Raw genomic sequence first — 24333 nt, 5'->3', positions numbered from 1 at the left:
ACGAGCTGCGGGGAAGGAGGCTGAGGAGGAGCACAGAGAAGCAGAGAAGAACCGACGGGGGAGCATCGGCGCGGAGGAGCGCGAGAAGAGGGCCAGCGCCTGCGGTCGTCCCCCCCAGCCCCTGGCCAGCTGCACCCCGTGCCCCCCCAGCTCCTAGTGTGGGTCGGCGGGCCTCCCAGGCTGGCATGCGAGACGCAGCCACAGCACAGGGGTCCCCAGCCGGGGGAGGGGGGCCTGGCAGCAGTGGGCCTGCCGCAAAGGGGGGGCGAAGGGTGTGGGAAGAGGGGCGAAAGGCCCCTCGTTTCAGTTCGCTGGCCAGCTGATGGTCCAGTGAACCAACCAGACATGGGCGAGCTCTGGCGCAAACACGTGTTCTGTTGCCTGAGCAGTGGCACAAGTCTCAGAGAGCAAGCGGCAGAGAACGGAGGGCGGCAGACGCTTTCATACTGGCAGTGAAAAGGGGGAGGAAAGCAGAGGAAAGCAAAAAGACCCCAATGCTATCTCTGGGCGGGTTACATGCCAAGCAGTCGGTGAACCCTTTCTCGTAAACTTCAGTGATCTGAGTTACGTCTCTGAGAGAGCAAAGGAAGTCAGTCCCGCGAGGAAATCTGGGCAACTGCGATCTGCCCGGTCACCAGGAGGCGACGCCTGGCCAGGCGCCCACTCATAGAATCATAGAATAGTAGGGTTGGAAGGGGCCTACAAGGCCATCGAGTCCAACCCCCTGCTCAATGCAGGAATCCAAGTCAGAGCATCCCTGACAAATGGCTGTCCAGCCTCGTCTTGAAGGCCTCCAGTGTGGGAGAGCCCACCGCCTCCCCAGGTAATTGGTTCCATTGCCGTATTGCTCTGACACTCAGGAAGTTTTTCCTGATGTTCAGTCGGAATCTGGCTTCCTGTCACTTGAGCCCATTATTCCGTGTCCTGCACTCTGGGATGATCAAGAAGAGATCCTGGCCTTCTTCTCTGTGACAACCTTTCAAGTACTTGAAGAGTGCTATCATATCTCCCCTCAGTCTTCTCTTCTCAAGGCTAAACATGCCCAGTTCTTTCAGTCTCTCTTCATAGGGCTTTGTTTCCAGTCCCCTGATCATCTTTGTTGCCCTCCTTTGAACCCTCTCCAGCTTGTCTGCATCCTTCTTAAAGTGTGGTGCCCAGAACTGGACACAGTACTCCAGATGAGGCCTAACCAGTGCTGAGTAGAGGGGAACTAGTACTTCCCGGGATTTGGAAGCGATGCTTCTATGAATGCAGCCCAAAATAGCATTGGCCTTTTTTGCAGCCACATCACATTGTTGGCTCATATTCAGCTTGTGATCGACGACAATTCCAAGATCCTTCTCGCTCGTAGTGTGGTTGAGCCACGTATCCCCCATCTTGTAACTGTGCATTTGGTTTCTTTTTCCTAGGTGCAGAACTTGGCATTTGTCCCTATTAAATGCCATTCTGTTGTTTTCTGCCCAGCACTCCAGTCTATCCAGATCACTTTGAATTTTGTTTCTGTCTTCCAAAGTATTAGCTATCCCTCTCAATTTTGTGTCATCTGCAAATTTGATCAGCATTCCCTGCACCTCCTCCTCCAAGTCATTAATAAAAATATTGAAGAGCACTGGGCCCAGGACTGAGCCCTGCGGGACCCCACTCGTTACCTCTCCCCAGTTTGAGAAGATTCCATTGATAAGCACTCTTTGAGTCCGATTCTGTAGCCAACTGTGGATCCACCGGATCATTGTTTCATCTCGCCCACTTTGAGCTAGTTTGCTCATCAGGATATCATGGGGCACTTTGTCGAAAGCTTTGCTGAAGTCGAGGTATATGATGTCTACAGCATTCCCACGGTCTACAAGGGAGGTGACTTGATCAAAAAATGAGATCACTCGCACTCCTTCAGGCTGACTCGCCGGGCGGAGAGGCCAGGTCCGTTTTTACACGCCAAAGGCTACTGCTGGCCGTATGTGCTCTTTGTCACATACGTCTTCCCAGCATGCCTGAGAGGGGGAGACGCCGGTCGAACATGGAGGGAGGCTGGTCCCTTTTTCCCCCGGGGGGGAGAGTGTGTGATGCCACAAGGCTGCTGTTGTGGGAGACACGCAAGGCTCCTATGGGCCAAAGAGCCCTGGCCACTGGGGTGCTTGGAGGCCGCAGCTGCCCCCAGCCTCAGTTTAACCATTAAGAATCAAACAGCGGCAAAACCCTCTCTCCCGTGGTTTGTCAGAACTGAGATGGAGCTGTGAAATGGTTGCCTGGGTGTCCGTTTGGGAGTCAACTGGCTGACAATTCTGCCGCCTCCTGGCTTTCGCAGGAAGGTAAGCAGAAATGTTGCAGAAAGCAAAGTCAGAGAGAACATGGAGTGAAGGAAAAACAGTTTTTCTTTATTAACGCACGGGCTTTATGGCTGGAATCACTTCCAAAGCGCCAAAAGCCCCGATTTACATCAGCAGATTGTTTTTATAGATATTGTGACACACAGGAAACGGCTCCTCCTCTCCCTCCCGTGTGGGGTCGCAGTCCTCAACATTTCCTCTCTTAGCACCATTGTTTATATCCCAGGAAATGGGTTATAGGACATGATAAGCAGGGAACATTATATACAACTCTATGCTGACCTTAGCCTTGTTGAGAAGATAAGAAATTCCTATGTCTCGTCAGCTTACAAACATATATTTCAGAGAGCAAGAGCTCAGCAAGAACATGAGGCATGAGGCTACTTAGTCTGACCCTTTGCATTGCTACTACAGAAAGAGGCTGCTGAAAGCATTTGCCTGGCACCTCTTCAAGGGCCGGCTTCTGGAGGCAGGGACACCCCTGGTCACATAGAAAGAGTTCTGCCTTGAGTGCATGGCCTGGTGTCTAAGGTTTACTTATGTCTTCAATTTATTTATCCACAGACATTTTTTATACTGCCTTTCGGCCCTGAAAGGAACCCACAACACATTTCACAATGGGAAAACCTCGCAGGCAGTGCCGAGAGCCCAAGTAAAACAGTTAAACCAGAACCATTGCTAGCAAGATTAAAATGGGCAAAAGGCTTCTATGGTGCCTTCCCAAGACGGAGTGAAGCCTCTCTTTCCAAGCGCAGAGTACCATATAATTTTTTCCCCGGAATAAAGGGTGTTTCATAACAACATGAATCAGATTTAGACTTTTATTTTCATCATGAGATGCTCTTTTGTATTCAGATGAGGCCTCAGAATAATAATGTAGCACTTGGGAAGAAAGATGCAGCCCAGCAACCCAGCACTGGAGGCCAAGATGGAGAAGACCTGCACGGCCACCATGTATTTCCCCTTGGTGCTCAGGTAGGTGGGCACAAAGGACACCCACACGCTGCAGAAGACCAGCATGCTGAAGGTGATCAGCTTGGCCTCATTGAAGGCCCCGGGCAGCTTCCGGGCTAGGAAAGCCACTGTGAAGCAGATGGCAGCCAGGAAGCCCATGTAGCCAAGGGCGGCATAGAACATGGCGACAGACCCTTCGTTGCATTGGAGTAGGATCTGTCCAGGCTGGGAGTGCATTTCGGAGTCAGGGAACGGGGGAGAGATGCCCAGCCAGATGGCGCAGATGACAACTTGGACACCAGAACAGGAAAGGACGATGGAGTTGGCCAAACTCTTCCCCAGCCACCCCCTCGCCCTGTTCCCTGGCTTTGTGGCCAGGAAGGCCAGCACCACAGTGATCGTTTTGGCCAAGAGAGAAGAGACGGAAACGGAGAAGATGATGCTGAAGGCTGTTTGTTGAAGAAGGCAGGTGGCTTTCCTTGGCCTCCCAATGAAGAGGAAGGAGGACAAGAAGGAAAGCAGGAGGGAGACGAGGAGAATGTAGGAGAGGTCCCGGTTGTTGGCTTTGACTAGTGGAGTTTCTAGGAATTTAATAAAGGTTCCCAGTACAAATCCCGTGGTTGAGGACAGGAATAGGGCCAAGGAAGCCAGGATGATCCCCAGATGCTCTTCATAGGACAGGAAGGTTGCAACCTTGGGCATACATCCATCTCGGTCTGTGTTTGGATGCTGATTGTCCGGACACTTGGTGCAGTGGTCCGCATCTGGAAAGAACAGGAGGGCCATCTTCCTTGCATCTTTAGCCATCTCTGTCCCGTTACATTGCGCCCAAGCAATCACCTCTGGGTGATTCACAGCACAGATTCACTTCACGCAGGACACAGACCGGCCTGCTGGGCCTCCTCGTTCTCCCACGTGAACAAGCCACAGTTGGTGTCTCATGTGTTTCAACATGACTTCAACCCAGGGATGGGGAACCTCCGGCCCGGGGGCCTTATCTGACCTGCAGAGGTTCCCCATCTGGCATGTGCAACCTCCATGAATTCCTCAGGGGGCAGGGCTTGGCCTCCAATCTCCCTCCCTCTGGCGGGATCCCCTGTGTTATCTCCGATGTAAAGGAGACAGTTTGGTGAGACAGAGGAAGAGATAGAATTTGAGCTCTCCAAGCATCTTAAAGTTGCGCTGCTGCTGCTCTCTCTCTCTCTCTCTCTCTCTCTCTCTCTCGGGAGACTGATATGGGAGCAGTGGATGTTGGCTGCCCATTTGAGTGTTCAAGCCAGCCTTCCTGGTGCCCTCTGGATGTCTTGGACTACAACTCCCATCATCCATATCCAGCATGATTTAAGCTGTGCCTCCACCTATGCTCAAGCTCTGCTCAACCAGGGTCATGCAATGAAGCGGAGTGGTGGAAGATTCAAGGCAGAGAAAGGGAGGACTTCTACAAAGGATGCATAATTAAACTGTGGAGTTTGCTACCACAAGATGCAGAGATGGCCGCCAACTAGGACAGTTTTACGAGGGGATTGGGCAAATTCATGGGGGAGGAGAGGACTGTCGATGGCTCCAGTCCTGATGGCTCTGTACTGCCTCCAGTATCAGAGGCAGTATGCTGGGGAACATGGGCGGGAGGGTGCTGTTGCTCTCGTGTCCTACATGTGAGCCTCCCATTGAGGCAACTGGTTGGCCACAGGGGGAAAAGAATGCCAGGCGAGATAGGACCTTGGTCTGATCCAGCAGGGGTCTTAAGTTTTTATGTGTGCTTGTGAATAAAGGCAAATATTTCAACATGCGACTAAGCCTCCACTGACCTCCTTCCGAAGGAAACCCAACCCTGGCGAGCGCTCCACCCCTGGGAGTTCTCGTCGTGCCAAGAAGTGGGGCGAACATAACAATCTCGGCCATGGAGGGCTTGCACACTATGTCAAGTGTGGGTGATGGTGCAAATCCCTACCCATCCACTGCGTCCCCATCCACCCCCATGTGGCTTGCTTTGTGAAATAAATTGTGGACTTTGCAAGATCCAACTCCAGAAATGCCTTTAAGGAAACCTTCAGAGACCATGTCTGGGTGGATCTTTGCCCTCCTCCTCAGGGCTGCCTTCTCCTCTGGAGTCACCCACCTTCCTGGGTGGAGATGGTCCCTTCCGCACAGGGAGCGCAGTCGTAGCAGCAAACGGGCCTTCCTTCCTGAGCCACCTTCTTGAATCCAGGGCGACAGCTCTCCACGCACCGGGAATGCGGCAGGGGCTGAACACAGAGACACGGACCAACAAGGACAATGCGTCAGGATGCATTGATCAGCAGAAATGGAGATCGAGCTGAGAAGGACCCAGCAGGACCTCTAGGGGTTAACCTGAAGCCTGCGGCGGAGCACAAGCACGTGCAGCTGGAAGAACTCCACGCTGCCCCCCCCCGTTCACTCCGCCAGGGCCTCCCCTTCCTCCCCTTCCTCCGTTGCTTCCCTTGTGTTGTGTCGAGTCTAAAGTCGTTATTTTTCACGGCTATTTCTAAGCCTCCGCTGCTTCGCCACAGTGCAGGCGGCGCTCTGCCGGCTGAGTCGCAAGAGGAGGAGGAAACCGGGCGCCGCAACTCGCCGCTCCCCGCCTGAGGCGGCTCAGGCGCCACGAGGCGCGGCGAGGCGGCACAGCCCACGTGCCCTCCCCATCTCCCCCGCGCTCCCGCAGACAGGCCTGACCCAGGGCCTGTGACGTGCGCTGAAGGTGTGAAGAAGCCTGTGGAATGAAGGGGACGACTCTCCCCACCTGGCTGAGCCACTTGGGCCACACAATGGCGTCCTGATAGAGGGCGACGGTGAGGCCTGGGGGTCCCCGTCTTTCCATGCTCCCGAATTTCACCCTGACGACGGACCTATTGGGAAACACCACCCAGTTCACGATGTCAAAGTCGGCTGCCGGGTCCCCGTTCTCGTCCAGATACACGCCATCCATGGAACGGTTGTAGAACTGGGGGTTTCTCAGGAAAGGGTGAAGCTGGAACGGCAGAGGGAACACCGGCATGGAGGAGACAAGCAACCACGGTCGATGCCTCGGTTCTGCCCATTTCCCACGGTTCAGGACTGGTTCCAGAAGCAAGTGGCTGAGTGCATCCCTTGACCTTCATAAGGGACCCGATTTCCTTCCTCCGTCTCCTTTAGAGATGGGCAGCTAAACCCATTTGACGTTTTGTCTCCTGGGGAGAATTCTATACCCTGGGCTTGGCCTGAACCTCGGGGAAAGGGAGGCCGGCCACCCCATGGGGCACGTTTGGGGCACCTTTAGAAGCCAGCAAATTGTCGGTTACGTAACTAAGGCTGCATCCTCCACAGTGTCAGCTGGTGCCCACTGAGGCTGGTGGGCAGCGGGTGGAGGGCTGGGTCAGCAGAGGCGGAGACCAGAGGGTCCACCAAGGCACGACCAAGGGGTTCAGAGGAGGCGGAGCTGTCTTTTGGGTCCCCAACAGCCAGCAGGCCGTATCACAGAAGGGGAAAACTGGGGCACATGAACGTTAAGATCTTGCATTCAAAGGAGGGGATGGTGAAATCACACAGCCGCACAAAAGCTCTCCTGCGGACCCACGTTCTCCTATTTCATGTGGCAACCCCCATTCCACAGAGGATGAAGTGACTTTAAGGTCATGAGAACAGTGGGGGCAGGGGCGGGGGAGTCACACAACCGTACAAATAAAGATTTCCTATGGTGATGTTCTCCAGGTCGGATCAAGCCCATGATGGGCCCCAGGGCTAGCCATCCAGCCCTAGTCTGCCCCCACTACTGAGCTCACACAAAACATTTGTGCAACAATGTACAGCAATAATAAAGCTTTGAGTGCCTCTCATGGAATGAACCTACTCATACCCTGTGACCGTCATCTGAGGTCCTCCTCTGAGGGAGGCTTGGAGAGTAGCAACAAGGCAGAGGGCCTTCTCAGTGGTGGCCCCCAATTGTGGAACATGCTCCTCACCGAGGCCCACCTGGTGCCGACACTGTCATTTCTTTGCTGCCAGGTTAAGACCTGACTACTCCCAGGCATTTGACAACACACGAATGGGTTTTGTTTTGTTTTTACTGGCCCTGGGGTTTCTTATTCTTGGTTATTAAAATTGTATGCATGTATGTATATATGTCTGTGTGTGCGCGTGTGCACGCTTACATGTTGTATACGAATCGTTTTTATTTTTTGTCACAGTATTGTATTTTTATGGTTTTTAATCTTCGTAAACTACCCAGAGAACTTTGGCTATTGGGTGGTATGGTATATATTTTCGGAAAGTCGGCTGTACTTTGATACCAGAGAACACTAGCTAAAGGCTCTACCAAAGAAAACCAAGTGGTGGAAACTTGGGCGCGGGGGAGCCTTCTACTGCGCGAGAGCCAGAATGGCGCTGTGGTGAGAGTGCTGGACTGGGAGTCAGAAGATCCTGGTCCTAGTCCCCACTCGGCCATGACGCTCACTGGGTGATTTTGGGTGACTCGCCGCCTGACCTACCTCACAGGGTTGTTGTGAGGATAAAATGGAGAGGAGGACCGTGCATAATTTTGGACCCTAGCATAGGTACGTATCAGGGCAGTATGATATTGGCAGTTCTATCCTCAATTTCTTTCCTAATGATGCCTAACGTGGAGTTTGCCTTTTTCACTGCAGCCTTATACTGGCTTTACGTTTTCATGGAGCTGTCCGGCTCCTAAAATACATTTAATCTTTCTTCTTAGTTTTATTTTAAAAAAGGGCAAATACTACATCTTTCCTATGACAGGAAAGATGTAGTATTTTACCCCATCATGGATCACTGCCTTGTTGTGGCGAAGGGGCTTGCGTAACTCAGTGAAGCCATAAGCTATGCCGTGCAGGGCCACCCAAGATGGACAGGTCATGGCAGAGAGTTCTGACAAAATGTGGTCCACTGGAGAAGGAAATGGCAACCCACTCCAGTATTCTTGCCAAGAAAACCCCATGGAACCTATCACAAGGCTAAAAGAGATGATGCCGGAAGATGAGCCCCTCAGGTCGGAAGGTGTCCAATATGCTACTGGGGAAGAGCAGAGGGAATTTCCAAGTAGCGCCAGAAAGAGTGAAGTGGCTGGGCCAAAGCCGAAAGGACACTCAGCTGTGGATGTGTCTGGTGGTGAAAAGAAAATCCGATGCTGTAAAGAACAATATTGTTTAGGAACCTGGAATGTCAGATCAATGAATCAAGGTAAGCTGGAGGTGTTCAAACATGAGATGACGAGACTGAACATCGACATCTTGGGAATCAGCGAACTCAAATGGACAGGCATGGGCGAATTTAATTCAGGTGACCATGATATCTACTACTGTGGGCAAGAATCCCTTAGAAGAAATGGAGTAGCACTCATAGTCAACAAAAGGGTGGGAAAAGCAGTACTGGGGTACAATCTCAAAAACGATAGATTGATCTCAGTACGAATCCAAGGAAAACCATTCAACATCACAGTAATTCAGGTCTGTGTCCCAACCACTGATGCCGAAGAAGCTGAGGTTGATCGGTTCTATGAAGACCTACAACACCTTCTAGAACTAACACCAAAAAAAGATGTCCTCTTCATCATAGGGGATTGGAATGCTAAAGTAGGAAGTCAAGAAATCACCGGGATAACAGGCAAGCGTGGCCTTGGTGTACAAAATGAAGCAGGACAAAAGCTAATAGAGTTTTGCCAAGAGAACACGCTGATCATAGCAAACACTCTTTTCCAACAGCACAAGAGGCGACTCTACACATGGACATCACCAGATGGTCAATATCGAAATCAGATTGATTCTGTCCTTTGCAGCCAAAGATGGAGAAGCTCTACACAGTCAGTAAAAACAAGACCTGGAGCTGACTGTGGCTCAGATCATGAGCTTCTTGTTGCAAAATTTCGTCTTAAATTGAAGAATGTAGGGAAAACCACTAAACCATTCAGGTATGACCTCAATCATATCCCTTATGAATATACAGTGGAGGTGACAAATAGATTTAAGGGATTAGACCTGATAGACAGAGTGCCTGAGGAACTATGGACGGAGGTCCATAACATTGTTCAGGAGGCAGCAACGAAATCCATCCCAAAGAAAAAGAAATGCAAGAAAGCCAAGGGGCTGTCTGAGGAGGCTTTACACATAGCTGAGGAAAGAAGGGAAGCAAAAAGCAAGGGAGAAAGGGGAAGATATATCCAACTGAATGCAGAGTTCCAGAGAATAGCAAGGAGAGACAAGAAGGCCTTCTTAAATGAACAATGCAAAGAAATCGAGGAAAACAACAGAATGGGAAAGACTAGAGATCTCTTCAAGAAAATCGGAGATCTCAAGGGAACGTTTTGTGCAAAGAGGGGCATGATAAAGGACAAAGAAGGCAGGGACCTAACAGAAGCAGATGAGGTTAAGAAGAGGTGGAAATAATACATAGAAGAACTATACAGGAAAGATCTGAATGTCCCTGATAGCCATGATAGTGCGGTCACTGAACTTGAGCCGGACATCCTCGAGAGTGAAGTCAAGTGGGCCTTAGGAAGCATTAGTAACAACAAAGCTAGCGGAGATGACAGTATTCCAGCCGAGCTATTTAAAATCCTAAAAGATGATGCTGTTAAAGTGCTGCATTCAATATGCCAACAAATTTGGAACACTCAACAGTGGCCGCAAGACTGGAAAAGGTCAGTTTACATTCCAATTCCAAAGAAGGGCAACGCCAAAGAGTGTTCAAACTACCGCACAATTGCGCTCATTTCACATGCCAGCAAGGTGATGCTCCAAATCCTACAAGCTAGGCTTCAGCAGTATGCGAACCGAGAACTACCGTAAGTACAAGTGGGGTTTCGAAGAGGCAGAGGAACTAGAGATCAAATCGCCAACGTTCGCTGGATCATGGAGAAAGCAAGAGAATTCCAGAAAAACGTCTATTTCTGCTTCATTGACTACGCTAAAGCCTTTGATTGTGTGGATCACAACAAACTGTGGCAAATTCTTAAAGTGATGGGAGTACCAGACCACCTTACCTGTCTCCTGAGAAACCTGTACGAGGGTCAAGAAACAACAGTAAGAACCAGACATGGAACAACCGAGTGGTTCAAAATTGGGAAAGCAGTACGACAAGGCTGCATATTGTCACCCTGCTTATTTAACTTATATGCAGAGTACTTCATGAGAAACGCCGGGTTGGATGAATCACAGGTTGGAATTAAGATTGCCGGGAGAATTATCAACAACCTCAGATATGCAGATGATACGACCCTAATGGCAGAAAGCGAAGAGGATCTCAAGAGCCTCTTGCTGAGGGTGAAAGAGGAGAGTGCAAAAGCTGGTTTGAAACTCAACGTTAAAAAAACGAAGATCATGGCATCTGGCCCCATCACTTCCTGGTGTATAGAAGGGGAAGAAATGGAAGCAGTGACAGATTTTATTTTCTTGGGCTCCAAGATCACTGCAGACGGTGACTGTAGCCATGAAATTAAAAGACGCTTGCTCCTTGGGAGGAAAGCTATGGCAAACCTAGACAGCATAGTAAGAAGCAGAGACATCACCTTGCCGACAAAGGTCCGTCTAATCAAAGCTATGGTTTTCCCAGTAGCAACATATGGCTGTGAGAGCTGGACTATAAGGAAGGCTGAGCGCCGAAGAATTGATGCTTTCGAACTGTGGTGCTGGAGAAGACTCTTACGAGTGCCCTGGACTGCAAGGAGGTCAAATCAGTCCATCCTAAAGGAAATCAACCCTGAGTGCTCATTGGAAGGACAGATACTGAAGCTGAAGCTCAAATATTTTGGCCATCTAATGCGAAGAGAAAACTCTCTGGAAAAGACCCTGATGCTGGGAAAGACTGAAGGCAAAAGGAGAAGGGGATGGCAGAGGACGAGAAGGCTAGATAGCATCACCAATGCAATGAATATGGACTTGAGCACACTCCAGGAGAGAGCGCAGGACAGGAAGGCCTGGCATGCTATGGTCCAGGGGGTCACGAAGAGTCGGACACGACTGAATGACTGAACAACAACAACAAATACTACATCTTTCCTATGACCACAGTATCCTCCTGGACCGCCTGGAGGGGTTGGGCATTGGAGACACCGTATTGTGGTGGTTCCGGTCCTTCCTCTCTAGAAGGTACCAGAGGGTAGCACTGGGAGAAGAGGTTTCGGACCCGATGCCATTTAACATCTATGTGAAGCCACTGGGAGCTATCAGGAGGTTTGGGGTGTGGTGTCACCAATATGTGGATGACACGCAGCTCTACCTCTCGTTCAAATCTTCACCAAGGTTGGCCGTAGAAGCCCTGCCCAAATGTCTGGAGACAGTGAGTGGCTGGATGGGGAGGAATAAGCTGAAGCTAAACCCTGACAAGACCGAGGTACATTTGGTGGGAGACAAGAGGAGGCTGGGGGATGTTGACCTGGTGTTGAATGGGGTACGGCTACCCGTGAAAGACCAGGTCCACAGCCTGGGGGTCATTTTGGACTCCCAGCTGTCCATGGAGGCTCAGGTGTCAGCTGTGAGCCGGACAGCGCTGTACCAACTTCATCTGATATGGCGGCTGCGCCCCTTCCTTCCCAACCATCTGCTCCCATCGGTAGTACATGCCCTGGTCTCCTCTCGTCTAGACTACTGTAATGCACTGTACGTGGGGTTACCCTTGAAGAAGGGTAGCTGCAGTTCGGAAGCTGCAGCTCGTACAGAACGCGGCGTCTCGCCTGATTACAGGCAGCCACCGGCGAGATCACATTACTCCAGTGCTGAAGGAGTTGCACTGGTTCCCAGTTGTTTTCCAGGCCAAATTCAAGGTCTTGGTTTTGACCTTTAAAACCCTATATGGTTCCAGCCCAGCCTATCTTAAGGAGCGCCTCCAGCAACACCAGACAGGACGCTTAACAGGATCAGCCTCGGATGGCCTTCTCTCTGTCCCATCAGCCAGGACAGCTAGGCTGGTGAGGACGAGGGAGAGGGCCTTCTCTGTGATGGCCCCCACTCTGCGGAACTCCCTCCCTAGGGAACTCCGCCATGCCCCCTCTTTAATGAGCTTCTGCCACGCATTAAAAACGTGGTGGTTCAGGCAGGCGTTCAGGGTGGGTTAGAGTATTCTTTATGATGTTTTTAATGTAGAATTTCATTGTTTTAACTGTTTTGTTGTACATCGCCCAGCGTGGCTGGGTGACCAATAAATTTAATTAATAAATAAATAAGTATAACAATGTTTAGGCTTCCTTTAAGGGTAAAACCCTCTCAAGGTGGCAATGTGAAGTTTTTAACTTGGACAGGGAAGGGTGTGCTGAGGGGGGTGTTGCCCTGTACATCGAAGAGGGCATAGTGTCGAGCGGACTGGAGCCCCAGAAGGGGCGGGCTCTGAAGGAGGACAAGGAGACCGCAGAGAAGCTGAATGAATTCTTCTCATCTGTCTTCACTGCAGAAGATATAGGGCAGAACTGATGTTTTCAGGAAGGGAGTCTGAGGAACTGAGGCAAATGGAGGTGACAAAAGATGGAGTTCTCAACCTTATTGATAAATTGAAAGTACATAAACCACCAGCCCCAGATGGCACCAATCCTAGAGTTCATGAAGAACTCAGATATGAAATTGCTGATCTTCTAATCAAAATAAGCAACGTGTTCCTAAGATCAGCCTCTGTACCAGAGGACTGGAAGTGCCCCATGATCTCCTGATGAGCAAAGTTGCTCAAAGTGGGCTAGACGAAACAACAATCTGGCAGATCCACAGTTGGCTACAGGATCGGACTCAAAGAGTGCTTATCCATGGGACCTTCTCCAACTGGGGAGAGGTAACGAGTGGGGTCCCGGAGGGCTCAGTCCTGGGCCCAGTGCTCTTCAATATGTTTATGAATGACTTGGAGGAGGAGGTGCAGGGAATGCTGATCACATTCGCAGATGACACAAAATTGGGCGGGATAGCTAATACTTTGGAAGACAGAAACAAAATTCAAAGCGATCTGGATAGACTGGAGCGCTGGGCAGAAAACAACAGAATGACATTTAATAGGGAGAAATGCCAAGTTCTGCACCTAGGAAAAAGAAACCAAAGGCACAGTTACAAGATGGGAGCTACTTGGCTCAACAGTACTACAAGCGAGAACGATCTTGGCATTGTTGTCGATCACAAGCTGAATATGAGCCAACCATGTGATGTGGCTGCAAAAAAGGCCACTGCTCTTTTGGGCTGCATTAATAGAAGCATAGCTTCCAAGTCTCGGGAAGTATTAGTCCCCCTCTACTCAGCACTGGTTAGGCCTCATCTGGAGTACTGTGTCCAGTTCTGGGCATCGCATTTTAAGAAGGATGCAGTCAAGCTGGAGAGGGTTCAGAGGAGGGCAACAAAGATGATCAGGGGACTGGAAACAAAGCCCTATGAAGAGAGACTGAAAGAACTGGGCATGTTTAGCCTTGAGAAGAGAAGACTGAGGGGAGATAGGATAGCGCTCTTCAAGTACTTGAAAGGCTGTCACAGAGAGGAAGGCCAGGATCTCTTCTTGATCATCCCAGAGTGCAGGACACAGAATCATGGGCTCAAGTTACAGGAAGCCAGATTCCGGCTGAACCTCCGGAAAAACTTCCTGGCTGTCAGAGCAACATGACAATGGGACCATTTCCCTAGGGAGGCGGTTGGCTCTCCCACACTGGAGGCCTTCAAGACGAGGCTGGACAGCCACCTGTCAGGGATGCTCTGACTTGGATTCCTGCATTGAGCAGGGGGTTGGACTCGATGGCCTTGTAGGCCCCTTCCAACCCTACTATTCTATGATTCTATGGCCAATGGAACACCAATTTTCAGAAAGGAATCCAGGAGGGATAAGGGAAATTACAGGCCTGTTAGCTTAACGTCTTTTTCAGGAAAATTTGTTGAACACATTAAAGATAAAATTAGTAAGCATATAGACAGGCAAGCCTTCAACACTGGAATTAACACTGCTTCCACAAAGGTAAGTCCTGTCTCACTAACCTTTTAGAGATCTTTCAGAGTGTCAATAAACCCACAGACAGGGGTGATCTGGTAGACATTGTTTACTTGGACCTCCAAAAGGTTTGTGACAAAGTCCCCCATCAGAGACTCCTGAGAAAGCTTAGCAGTCATGAAATCAGAGGGCAGGTCCTCTTACAGATCAGTAACTGGTTAAAGAACAGAAAACAGAATAGGAATACATGCTCAATTGTCCCAATGGAGGGAAGTAAATAGTGGGGTCCCACAGGGAATTATTTAGGGTGGTTAAAACAAAAAGGGATTGTGAAGAGCTCCAAAAGGATATCTCCAAACTGGGAGAATGAGTATCCAAATGGCAAATGAAGTGCAGTGTAAGCAAGTGTAAAGTGATGCACGTTGGGGCAAAAAATCCCAACTTCAGGTATATGGGATCTGAGCTAGTGGTGACCAACCAGGAAAGAGATCTTGGGGTTGTGAACAGCTCGATGGAGATGTCAACCCAGTGTGCAGCCGCTGTAAAAAAGGCAAACTCCATGTTAAGCATGATTAGAAAAGGAATTGAGAATAAAACTGCATTATCATACTGCCCCTATACACTTGGAATGCTGTGTCCAGTTCTGGTCACCACACCTAAAAAAAGATATTGTAGAGCTGGAAAAGGTGCAGAAAAGAGCCACTAAAATGGTCAAGGGGCTGGAGCCTCTCCCCTCTGAGAGGAGGTTACAGCAGCTGGGATGGTTTAGCTTGGAAAAACGGGGGTAAGGGGAGACATGACAGAGGTGTGCAACATTATGCATGGTGTGGATAATGCGGGTTGGGAGACATTTTTCTTCCTCTCAAATAGTAGAACCCAGAGTCATCCCATGAAGCTGATTGGTAGGAGATGCAGGACAAATAAGAGGATGGACTTCTTGACACCATGTGGAGTTAAACTATGGAATTTGCTACCACAGGATGTAGTGATGGCCACCAGTTTGGATGGCTTGAAAAGGGGGGTGGACAAATTGCTGGAAGAAAAGGCTATCAGTGGCTACTAGTCCTGATGGCTATGTGCTACTTCCAGGACCAGAGGCAGTGAGCCTGTGTACACCAGTTGCTGGGGAACATGGGTGGGAGGGTGCTGTTGCGCTCATGCCCTGCTTGTGAGTTCCCAGTCAACAGCAGGTTGGCCACTGTGTGAACAGAATGCTGGACTAGATGGACCCTTGGTCTGATCCAGCAGGGCTCGTCTCATGTTCTTAAAACTGCAGTCCTAGACACACTTACCTGGGAGTATATTTGACTGAGCTCAATAGGATTTGCCTTATAAGGATTTGCCATAGAAAATATTTTTGTATTGTGTGCTTGGGAAAGACATTGAATTTCTTGCCTCAGGCATCAAATTGTACTAGTGGGTTACAAAAATGCTCCCAGTGCACAACTGTTAAGAAGACAGACGCAAGAAACACTGCTACAGATAAAACTGCCAACATCTTACTGCCTGCGTACAAATTCATGATGTGATCACAGCTGGAATCCTGTGTCCAGCTCTGGTCACTGCACCTCAAAAAGGATATTGTAGAGCTGGAAAAATTGCAGAAAGGGGCAAGTAAAATGATCAAGGGGCTGGAGCCTCTCCCCTATAAGGGAAGGTTACAACTGGGGCGTAGAAAAAAACTGGGTAACAGGAGATTGTGCTGTAAATATTATATGTTCATAATGTGCTATGGAGAAAAATCTGAATTTCTTGCCTCAGGGATGATGGAATTGTACAAGTTAAGTTTAAAAAATGCTCCCACCACAAAATTATTATCTATAAAAACATGCATTGAGCAGGGGGTGGGACTTGATGGTCTTATAGGCCCCTTCCAACCCTGCTATTCTATGATTCTATGCAAGAAACAGTTCTGCACATAGTGGAGAAATAATGGGGGCAAGTGCAGCTTGGCACTAGCGTAATTGTCACCAGAACGATTAGGGCAGACGGGGGAGGGAGGGAGGGACACGCCCCAGTGGCGCCCGGGAGGCGCCCAAGTAGCTGCCCAGTCAGGCGGCCAGAGGGCTCGGAGAGAGGCACCGCTGTTCCCCCGGCCCAAGGGAGCTCCCGGGCAGAGCGCAGGTGGGTGGGTGGGGTCCTCCTCTGGGGCGGGGGGCACGAGGAGTGGGCCCAGGCAGCACAGAGGGGTCGGCCAGTGAGGGGCTCTGTTAAATCCAGCCTTTCCCCTCATTTGCTGATATTCTTGGGTTCTAAATCCAAGGCACTCAGGCTGGAACCGGACAACAGACCGTCACAGTCAGCACAGCTATCCGAGACGGGAAAGGGAGTACCTGCCATGGCTGCAGCCTCTGCACGTCCAGCCTGCCTCCCCCCTCCACCGCCCTCCTCTGGGAGCTGGACGAAGAAGCGGCATCCAAGGCTCGGGCCACAGCCTGGATGGCACTGTAAATGACATGGTTGTCTAGGGACAGGAACCTCTCCAGGTCCTCCTGGGGCAGGAACTCCAGGTCCTCCTTCTCCCTGCATCTTGTCCAGCCTTTCACAGACCACGCACGCTTCGCGTATGAGCAGCTAAATGCCTTCGCCCCAAACGTTTTGATAGGAGAGAAAAGGGATCGAAAATCAGCATATTTTGTCCGAGTCTTTGTCTGGATGAAGAAGGAAAAAAGACCATGGATGTGTTGGAAAGATACTTCGTGAATCAACTCCAAGGTGATGTCCCACAAAGCGGTTGTGATCCAGACTTTCCCTACAACAGGTTTCATCAACATTTTAATTATATTTTGCATAATGTGTAATCCATTTAAGAAGGAACTCGTCTCTGCACAATAAACAAAAGCATTGACTTGTCTCCACTTGTGGAATGAAGGATAACGGATCACCACTTTTTTATTATTCACTTCTGGGATGGTTTGCGTGAAACCAACGCAGACACCGTTCCTGCTGAGCTCAGGCGTCAAGGTCTTCACACATCTCTCTCCGTTGTCGGTGTCTGGAGCGAAGAGACCTGTCATTGTCCATCTGAAATGCAGGAGCAGTTTGACAATCCCCGGGTACTGGGTTCCTTCTTTGGGGACCGTTGGGTAGAAAAACGGGAACTGAGTTTTATCACTCAGAACATGAGAAACAAAACCATAATTGACCTGACAAAGGAAGAAAGAGAATGTTAGTTTGTTTTGCTTCCCAACTAAATCATAGAATCATAAAACAGTAGGGTTGGAAGGGGCCTACAAGGCCATCGAGTCCAACCCCCTGCTCAATGCAGGAATCCAAGTCAGAGCATCCCTGACAGGTGGCTGTCCAGCCTCGTCTTAAATGCCTCCAATGAGGGAGAGCCCACCGCCTCCCTAGGGAATGGGTTCCATTGTCGTATTGCTCTAGCAGTCAGGAAGTTTCTCCTGATGTTCAGCCGGAATTTGGCTTCCTGTCACTTGAGCCCATTATTCCATGTCCTGCACTCTGGGATGATGGAGAAGAGATCCTGGCCTTCCTCTCTGTGACAACCCTTCAAAGACCTGAACAGCCCTGTCCTATCTCCCCTCAGTCTTCTCTTCTCACAGCTAAACATGCCCAGTTCTTTCAGTCTCTCCTCATAGGGCTAGTCCCCTGACCATCTTTGTTACCCTCCTCTGAACCCTCTCCAGTTTGTTGGCATCCTTCTTAAAGTGTGGTGCCCAGAACTGGACACAGTACTCCAGATGAGGCCTAACCAGTGCTGAGTAGAGGGGAACTAGTACTTCCCGGGATTTGGAAGCTATGCTTCTATTCATGCAGCCCAAAAGAGCATTGGCCTTTTTTGCAGCCACATCACATTGTTGGCTCATATTCAGCTTGTGATCAACAACAATTCCAAGATCCTTCTCGCTTGTAGTGTTGTTGAGCCTGGTATCCCCCATCTTGTAACTGTGCATTTGGTTTCTTTTTCCTAGGTGCAGAACTTGGCATTTATCCCTATTAAATGTCATTCTGTTGTTTTCTCCCAGCGCTCCAGTCTGTCCAGATCACTTTGAGTTTTGTTTCTGTCTTCCAAAGTATTAGCTATCCCGCCCAATTTGGTGTCATCTGCAAATGTGATCAGCATTCCCTGCACCTTCTCCTCCAAGTCATTAATAAAAATGTTGAACTTTGAGCTAGTTTGCTCATCTGGAGATCATGGGGCACTTTGTCGAAAGCTTTGCTGAAGCCGAGGTATATGATGTCTACAGTATTCCCACGGTCCACAAGGGAGGTGACTTGATCCAAAAATGAGATCAGATTCATCTGGCAGGATTTGTTGTTGACAAATCCATGTTGGCTTCGAGTAATCACGGCACTGTTTTCAAGGTGCTTACAGATGGATTGCTTGATAATCTGCTCCAGAATTTTCCCTGACTTGGATTGCTTGGTATGCTCTGGGATGCTCTGACTTGGATTGCTGCATTGAGCAGGGGGTTGGACTCGATGGACTTGTAGGCCCCTTCCAAGCCTACTATTCTATGATTCTATGATCTCCTGCATCTCCATGATTGAAGGAAATTCCCAATGGTTCACCCCATTTTCCCAGCAAAGAAACAGAACCCAGGATAGTTAATCATGTGATTTGCCCTTGATGCAGGACTTTTCTTTCACAAATACCCAGAGTCCCCCCCCCCAGTACTGATTGCGTCCCTGGTGTGGGGATAGGGGGGCATTAACCTTTTGCACCTCACTGTGAATCCAGATCATTCCCCATGCCTCCTATTTTCAGGGGGAGAGAAGTTAACATTGAAGTTCTCTGGATAGTATTTTGATCATTCTGCAGAGAAACTCAAAGGAGAATGAGATTCAGCCTGCAAACACCCCTCTTCACCTGTGGGATTTTGTAGATGCCCAACACAGTTGAAATCTGGATGGAGACGTCAGAGTCGGCCCCTTCCAGAACAGCCAACGGGGGATTCCATCTTCCACAGTTGTAGTTGGGAACATTTGCCTGGCCAGGAGAGAGCAGGTCTAGCAAAGCGTCAGAGGTCATTCTTGCTTCAAAATAGTCGTCATGGATGTTGTAGCCCAGGGTGATGTTGGGTAAGAACCTGGGATTCTGGTTGATCTCCTGAACTGCAATCAAGAAGGACAGGATCTTCCAGTATTCTGTGTCTGCTCTAAAATAGAAAAAAGAAGAAAATGTCATATAACGAAACAAAAATATCCAATTGTTGCTTCTTTGACAACTATATCTCTGTGTTACGTCTCTAGAACTTTCCTCATGCTACCAGTGATCCCGATCCAAAGGCAGAAGCACGATAGCCAATCCCCACTTCACGGCTGGTGTGGTTCTGTGGGCAACAGAAGGTAGCCGACTTCCGGGGACAAGAGCCACGATCAGTTAAAAAACATCTGGGGCAGCTGAGTGTTCCAGTGCTGGAATTAGGCATGTGCAACCCTTGGACCCGAGAGAGAAATAGTGACCCACCGAGGGGGAGGAGTCAGGTCCATTCAACGGCTGGGCATTGCTCTAAGGCAGCCTTGCTCAACCTGGTGCCCTCCAGCTGCTTCGGACTACAACTCCCAGCATTCCTGGCCTTTGGCCAAAGCTGAAGTACAAAACATCTGGAAGGCGCCAGGTTGGGGAGGGCTGCTTTGCTGGTCTTTGATTCTTAAGAGAAGGTGGGGGCTGTGCCTGGATGTGGCTGTGTTAAAATAGAACAATCCGCCTCTAAGTTAGGGAGTAACTCAGTGAAGAAACCTTTTCCGGGGTGGTGGTGGTGGTTGTCATGACCTCACCAGAGTTGCCGTCTCTTCTAGCTCCTCCTGACGTAATTTGCGCTGCATCTGAGATTTCTGCTCTGAGATGTCTGTCGTGGGCCACATCCCAGGGGGTTGCAAGTCACTGACCTGCTTCGCACAATCGCAGGGTGCTCAACAAGCCATGGTGACTTGTGACCCAGCCTGCAGCTGCTGGTCGGCCCGGGGGGATTAGCAGACCACCCTTCTCAGCTCAGCTTGTTGTGTTGGGCAAACCCAGCCAGGGTGGCTTGTTGCTGCGGATAACAAGCCATCCGAAACATCTGGGCTGTCCTGTCTCCATAACCACAGCAACAAGCCACCCTGGCTGTGCTGATGAGGGTAATTATGTGAATCCCCCGACCTGTGACTGGCACATGAATGGGGGAAATAAGCCACGGTGGCTTATTTCCCCAGGCACAGTCGTGCCAAGTGGGCCAATGCCTACCTTTAGCTCCTGCCTCAGCCTGCATCCTAGAATTTCTGTGCTGCCATAACAACAGAACAAGAAAAACGCATAGAATCATAGAATAGTGGGGTTGGAAGGGGCCTACAAGGCCATCGAGTCCAACCCCCTGCTCAAGGCAGCAATCCAAGTCAGAGCATCCCTGACAGATGGCTGTCCAGCCTCGTCTCGAAGGCCTCCAGTGTGGGAGAGCCCACCGCCTCCTTAGGGAATTGGTTCCATTGTCATCTTGCTCTCACAGTCAGGAAGTTTCTCCTGATGTTCAGCCGGAATCTGGCTTCCTGTCACTTGAGCCCATGATTCCGTGTCCTGCAGTCTGGGATGACCGAGAAGAGATCCTGGCCTTCCTCTCTGTGACAACCTTTCAAATACTTGAAGAGTGCTATCCTATCTCCCCTCAGTCTTCTCTTCTCAAGGCTAAACATGCCCAGTTCTTTCAGTCTCTCCTCACAGGTCTTTGTTTCCAGTCCTCTGATCATCTTTGTTGCCCTCCTCTGAACCCTCTCCAGTTTGTCTGCGTCCTTCTTAAAGTGTGGTGCCCAGAACTGGACACAGTACTCCAGGTGAGGCCTAACCAGTGCTGAGTAGAGGGGAACTAGTACTTCCCAGGATTTGGAAGCTATAATGCTTCTATTAAAACTCAATTACATGAGCCCTCCCAGAATGCAGGACATGGAAGAATGGACACAAGCAACAGGAAGTCAGATTCCGGCTGAACCTCCGGAAAAACTTCCTGGCTGTCAGAGCAACATGACAATGGGACCATTTCCCTAGGGAGGCGGTTGGCTCTCCCACACTGGAGGCCTTCAAGACGAGGCTGGACAGCCATTTGTCAGGGATGCTCTGACTTGGATTCCTGCATTGAGCAGGGGTTGGACTCGATGGCCTTGTAGGCCCCTTCCAACCCTGCTATTCTATGAGTCTTGAGGGAGGGGGGGAGGTTAACTTCACTTCAGCTCTATAATTCTTAGCATTTATATTGCACTTTGAGGTATTGAAATCATGTCGCATCTACAAAGGTATTTTTATTCTTAGCCCCATACTATCCATGTTTACATCCCTATCTTCATAGTTTGTCCAACCATTTAAAGACATGTATGAGGCATAGAACGTTGTCGCAGGACCAGCTATGCCCTGTCCTGTGTGAGGATGTCCCCAGCTGCCTCCACCAAACAGCCGTAAAACACTCAGGGTCTCTCGAAAATACCTTTAGGTAGTGTGCAGTTGGCTCTTAGGCATGGTGTGAGTAATCCAACAGGAAAGGAAACCACAACAAAATTGTTGCTTAAAGAGGAAGTCTTATTATTAGGAAAGAGGTTTCAACATCTGAATGGTTGCAACACAAACACACAAACAAACCCATAAGAGCAAAAGGGCGAGAAAATAAGCAGGGTAAGTGCATCCAGCTAATTTTTTTAGTTAGACAGGGTCCCTATTTGAGCTACATTCTTCCTAGCAGTACCTTGCTGTTACAGTTCTCTGCTTTTCCAAGCATTCAGCGTCTTCCACGCAGCTCTCTGATTTTCTTTCTCTTTCTGATTCTCCTTTCCTTCCAGCCTTCCTTGCTATTTCAGCCTTCCTCTACCTTCTAAAAGCTGCCCTTTTGCCCCAACTTTGTATATGTCAAAGCTAGCCTGTGCTCTTGTAAATGACCAATCAGGAGGGATCACCATTGTCCGAAATTCCTTTTGCTGAGCTCTGCACACATTTTTGCGGAGACTCTCTACTTTGCAGACTGAAACCTGTCTTTCTCTCAGAGCAGATACCTCTGCACTCAAGGTCTGAGCCGGGCTCCTGATCTGCAGCTATCATGGCGTACATTTGCAACCGGTGCAAGCCGGTTGCATTACTAGAAGACAAGGCGGGGGGCCTGGAAGAGCGAGCGGCTGAACTCGAGTGTATAAGAGCGCATGAAGCGCTCGTGGACAGAAGCAGGAAGCGCTGGAAGGACAAGTGTGGGGAGCCGCTGAAAGAGGAGCAGGGCGAGCGAAGGGGGGAGCGACCTGCAGGGATGACGGGGCCAGCCCGGAGGAAGAGATCCGGAAGGCGCTCTGCGCTGCTGGCACTGAGGAGCCCCTCTGCGGCTCTTGAAGACGGGGCGGCTCTGAGCCCCCGGGGGAGATCCACAGCAGACCTCGCAGGACAGGCAGCAAGACGCTGGCGCCTATGGAACTGATGGGATGGAATCGCTCCCTTCCCCAGGAGGAAGAGCAGGATGCCATGGCTGGTGACTGCCTCCTGCGAGGAACAGAAGAGCCGTGTGCCGGCCAGACCCACCGGCTCAGGGGTCGGTTGCCCCCCAAGCACAAGCGGGAGATGCGGATGAACACCTGCCCAAGCTGCTCAGGTCCACAGGCAGTCATCCTCTCCCACTCACCCTTGTGGGAACTGCGGACACCGCCTCACGCAGCCGTGACCACATCGTCCCAGACTCTCAAGGGCGCTCAAGGGCTGTGGGCCCAGTGGCCTTCTCATCCCCCCTCCAGCCCAGGCAGAGGGCGGGGAAGGGGAAGGAGGATTCTGCAGGTGAGCTACTGGCCATGGGGAGGTGTTGCTGGGAGCGACTTGGTTTCTGGGACCACGGTTCACACTCTCTGGATGACGGGCTGCTGGCGGGAGATGGCCTGCACCTCACGGAGACTGGGAAGAGCCTGAAGACCGGGGAGTTCGACCGGGGGGCTTCCGGCTGAATGCTGTGGGGGTGGAGACCAAGGCCCGGGGGGGCTGCCGGTGAGGGCTCCTGCCTGTCGCAGGGACGGAGCGAGCAGCTCTAGTGGGCCGCGATAAGGCTCCTAAAGGAAGTGCAAGGAGGCCACTGCAGCATATGAGGTACGTGGCTCTCGCTGTCTCTCTCGCAACGCTCGGAGTAAGGAACAGCAACGCTGAGGGCAGTCGAAGGTGCACCTGGAGCGTCAGGAAAGCTGATTTCTATAAACACAGAGCAATGATCAGTAGGATTCCGCGGCAGGAAGACCTAAGAGGGAGAGGGCCTAATATATAAAATAAGAGTGATGCACGTTGGGGCAAAAAATCCCAACTTCAAGTCTAGCCTGATGGGATCTGCGCTAGCGGGGACCGACCAGGAAAGAGATCTTGGGGTTGTGGTGGGCAGCTCAGTGAAGATGTCAACCCAGTGTGCAGCCACTGTAAAAAAGGCAAACTCCATGTTAGGCATAATTAGAAAAGAAATTGAGAATAAAACTGCCAACATCATACTGCCCCTATACAAACCTATGGTGCGACCACACTTGGAATACTGTCTACAGTTCTGGTCACCACACCTAAAAAAAGATATTGTAGAGCTGGAAAAAGTGCAGAAAAGGGCAACTAACATGATTAAGGGGCTGGAGCCCCTCCCCTATGAGGGAAGGTTACAACAGCTGGGTTTGTTTAGCTTGGAAAAAGGGAGGTAAGGGGAGACATGATAGAGGTGTGCAAAATTATGCGTGGTGTGGAGAATGTGAGTAGGGAGACATTTTTCTCCCTCTCTCAAAATACTAGAATCCGGGTCATCCTATGAAGCTGATTGGTGGGAGAGTCAGGACAGATAAAAGGCCGGACTTCTTCACACAGCGCACAGTTAAACTATGGAATTTGCTATCACAGGAGGTAGTGATGGCCACCAGTTTTGTTGTTCAGTCGTGTCCGACTCTTCGTGACCCCCTGGACCATAGCACGCCAGGCCTTCCTGTCCTGCGCTCTCTCCCGGAGCGTGCTCAAGTTCATATTCATTGCATCGGTGATGCTATCTAGCCATCTCATCCTCTGCCGTCCCCTTCTCCTTTTGCCTTCAGTCTTTCCCAGCATCAGGGTCTTTTCCAGAGAGTTTTCTCTTCGCATTAGATGGCCAAAAGATTTGAGCTTCAGCTTCAGTATCTGTCCTTCCAGTGAGCACTCAGGATTGATTTCCTTTAGGATGGACTGATTTGATCTCCTTGCAGTCCAGGGGACTCATGA

The 24333-nt window shown here is 50.3% G+C and overlaps 1 protein-coding gene across 1 annotated transcript; it reads right to left on the bottom strand.

The window, feature by feature from the left end:
* Nucleotides 1-3137: 3137 nt before the first annotated feature.
* On the bottom strand, nucleotides 3138-19394 carry LOC146356782 (vomeronasal type-2 receptor 26-like). The gene is made up of 4 exons (XM_084830295.1): nucleotides 19375-19394; nucleotides 19000-19288; nucleotides 5398-5524; nucleotides 3138-4042 (listed from the first exon to the last, which is right to left on the bottom strand). The coding sequence occupies exons 1-4, from the start codon at nucleotides 19392-19394 to the stop codon at nucleotides 3138-3140; spliced, it is 1341 nt and encodes a 446-aa protein (XP_084686421.1).
* Nucleotides 19395-24333: the final 4939 nt, after the last annotated feature.

The sequence above is a fragment of the Heloderma suspectum genome, chromosome 2 (genome assembly GCF_057233095.1).
Source record: "Heloderma suspectum isolate Gila_16-S chromosome 2, 16-S_ref, whole genome shotgun sequence".
NCBI classification, from domain to species: Eukaryota; Metazoa; Chordata; class Lepidosauria; order Squamata; family Helodermatidae; genus Heloderma; species Heloderma suspectum.
The sequence above is the reverse complement of the archived record's forward strand: the minus strand, read 5'-3'. Positions and strand labels throughout refer to the sequence as shown.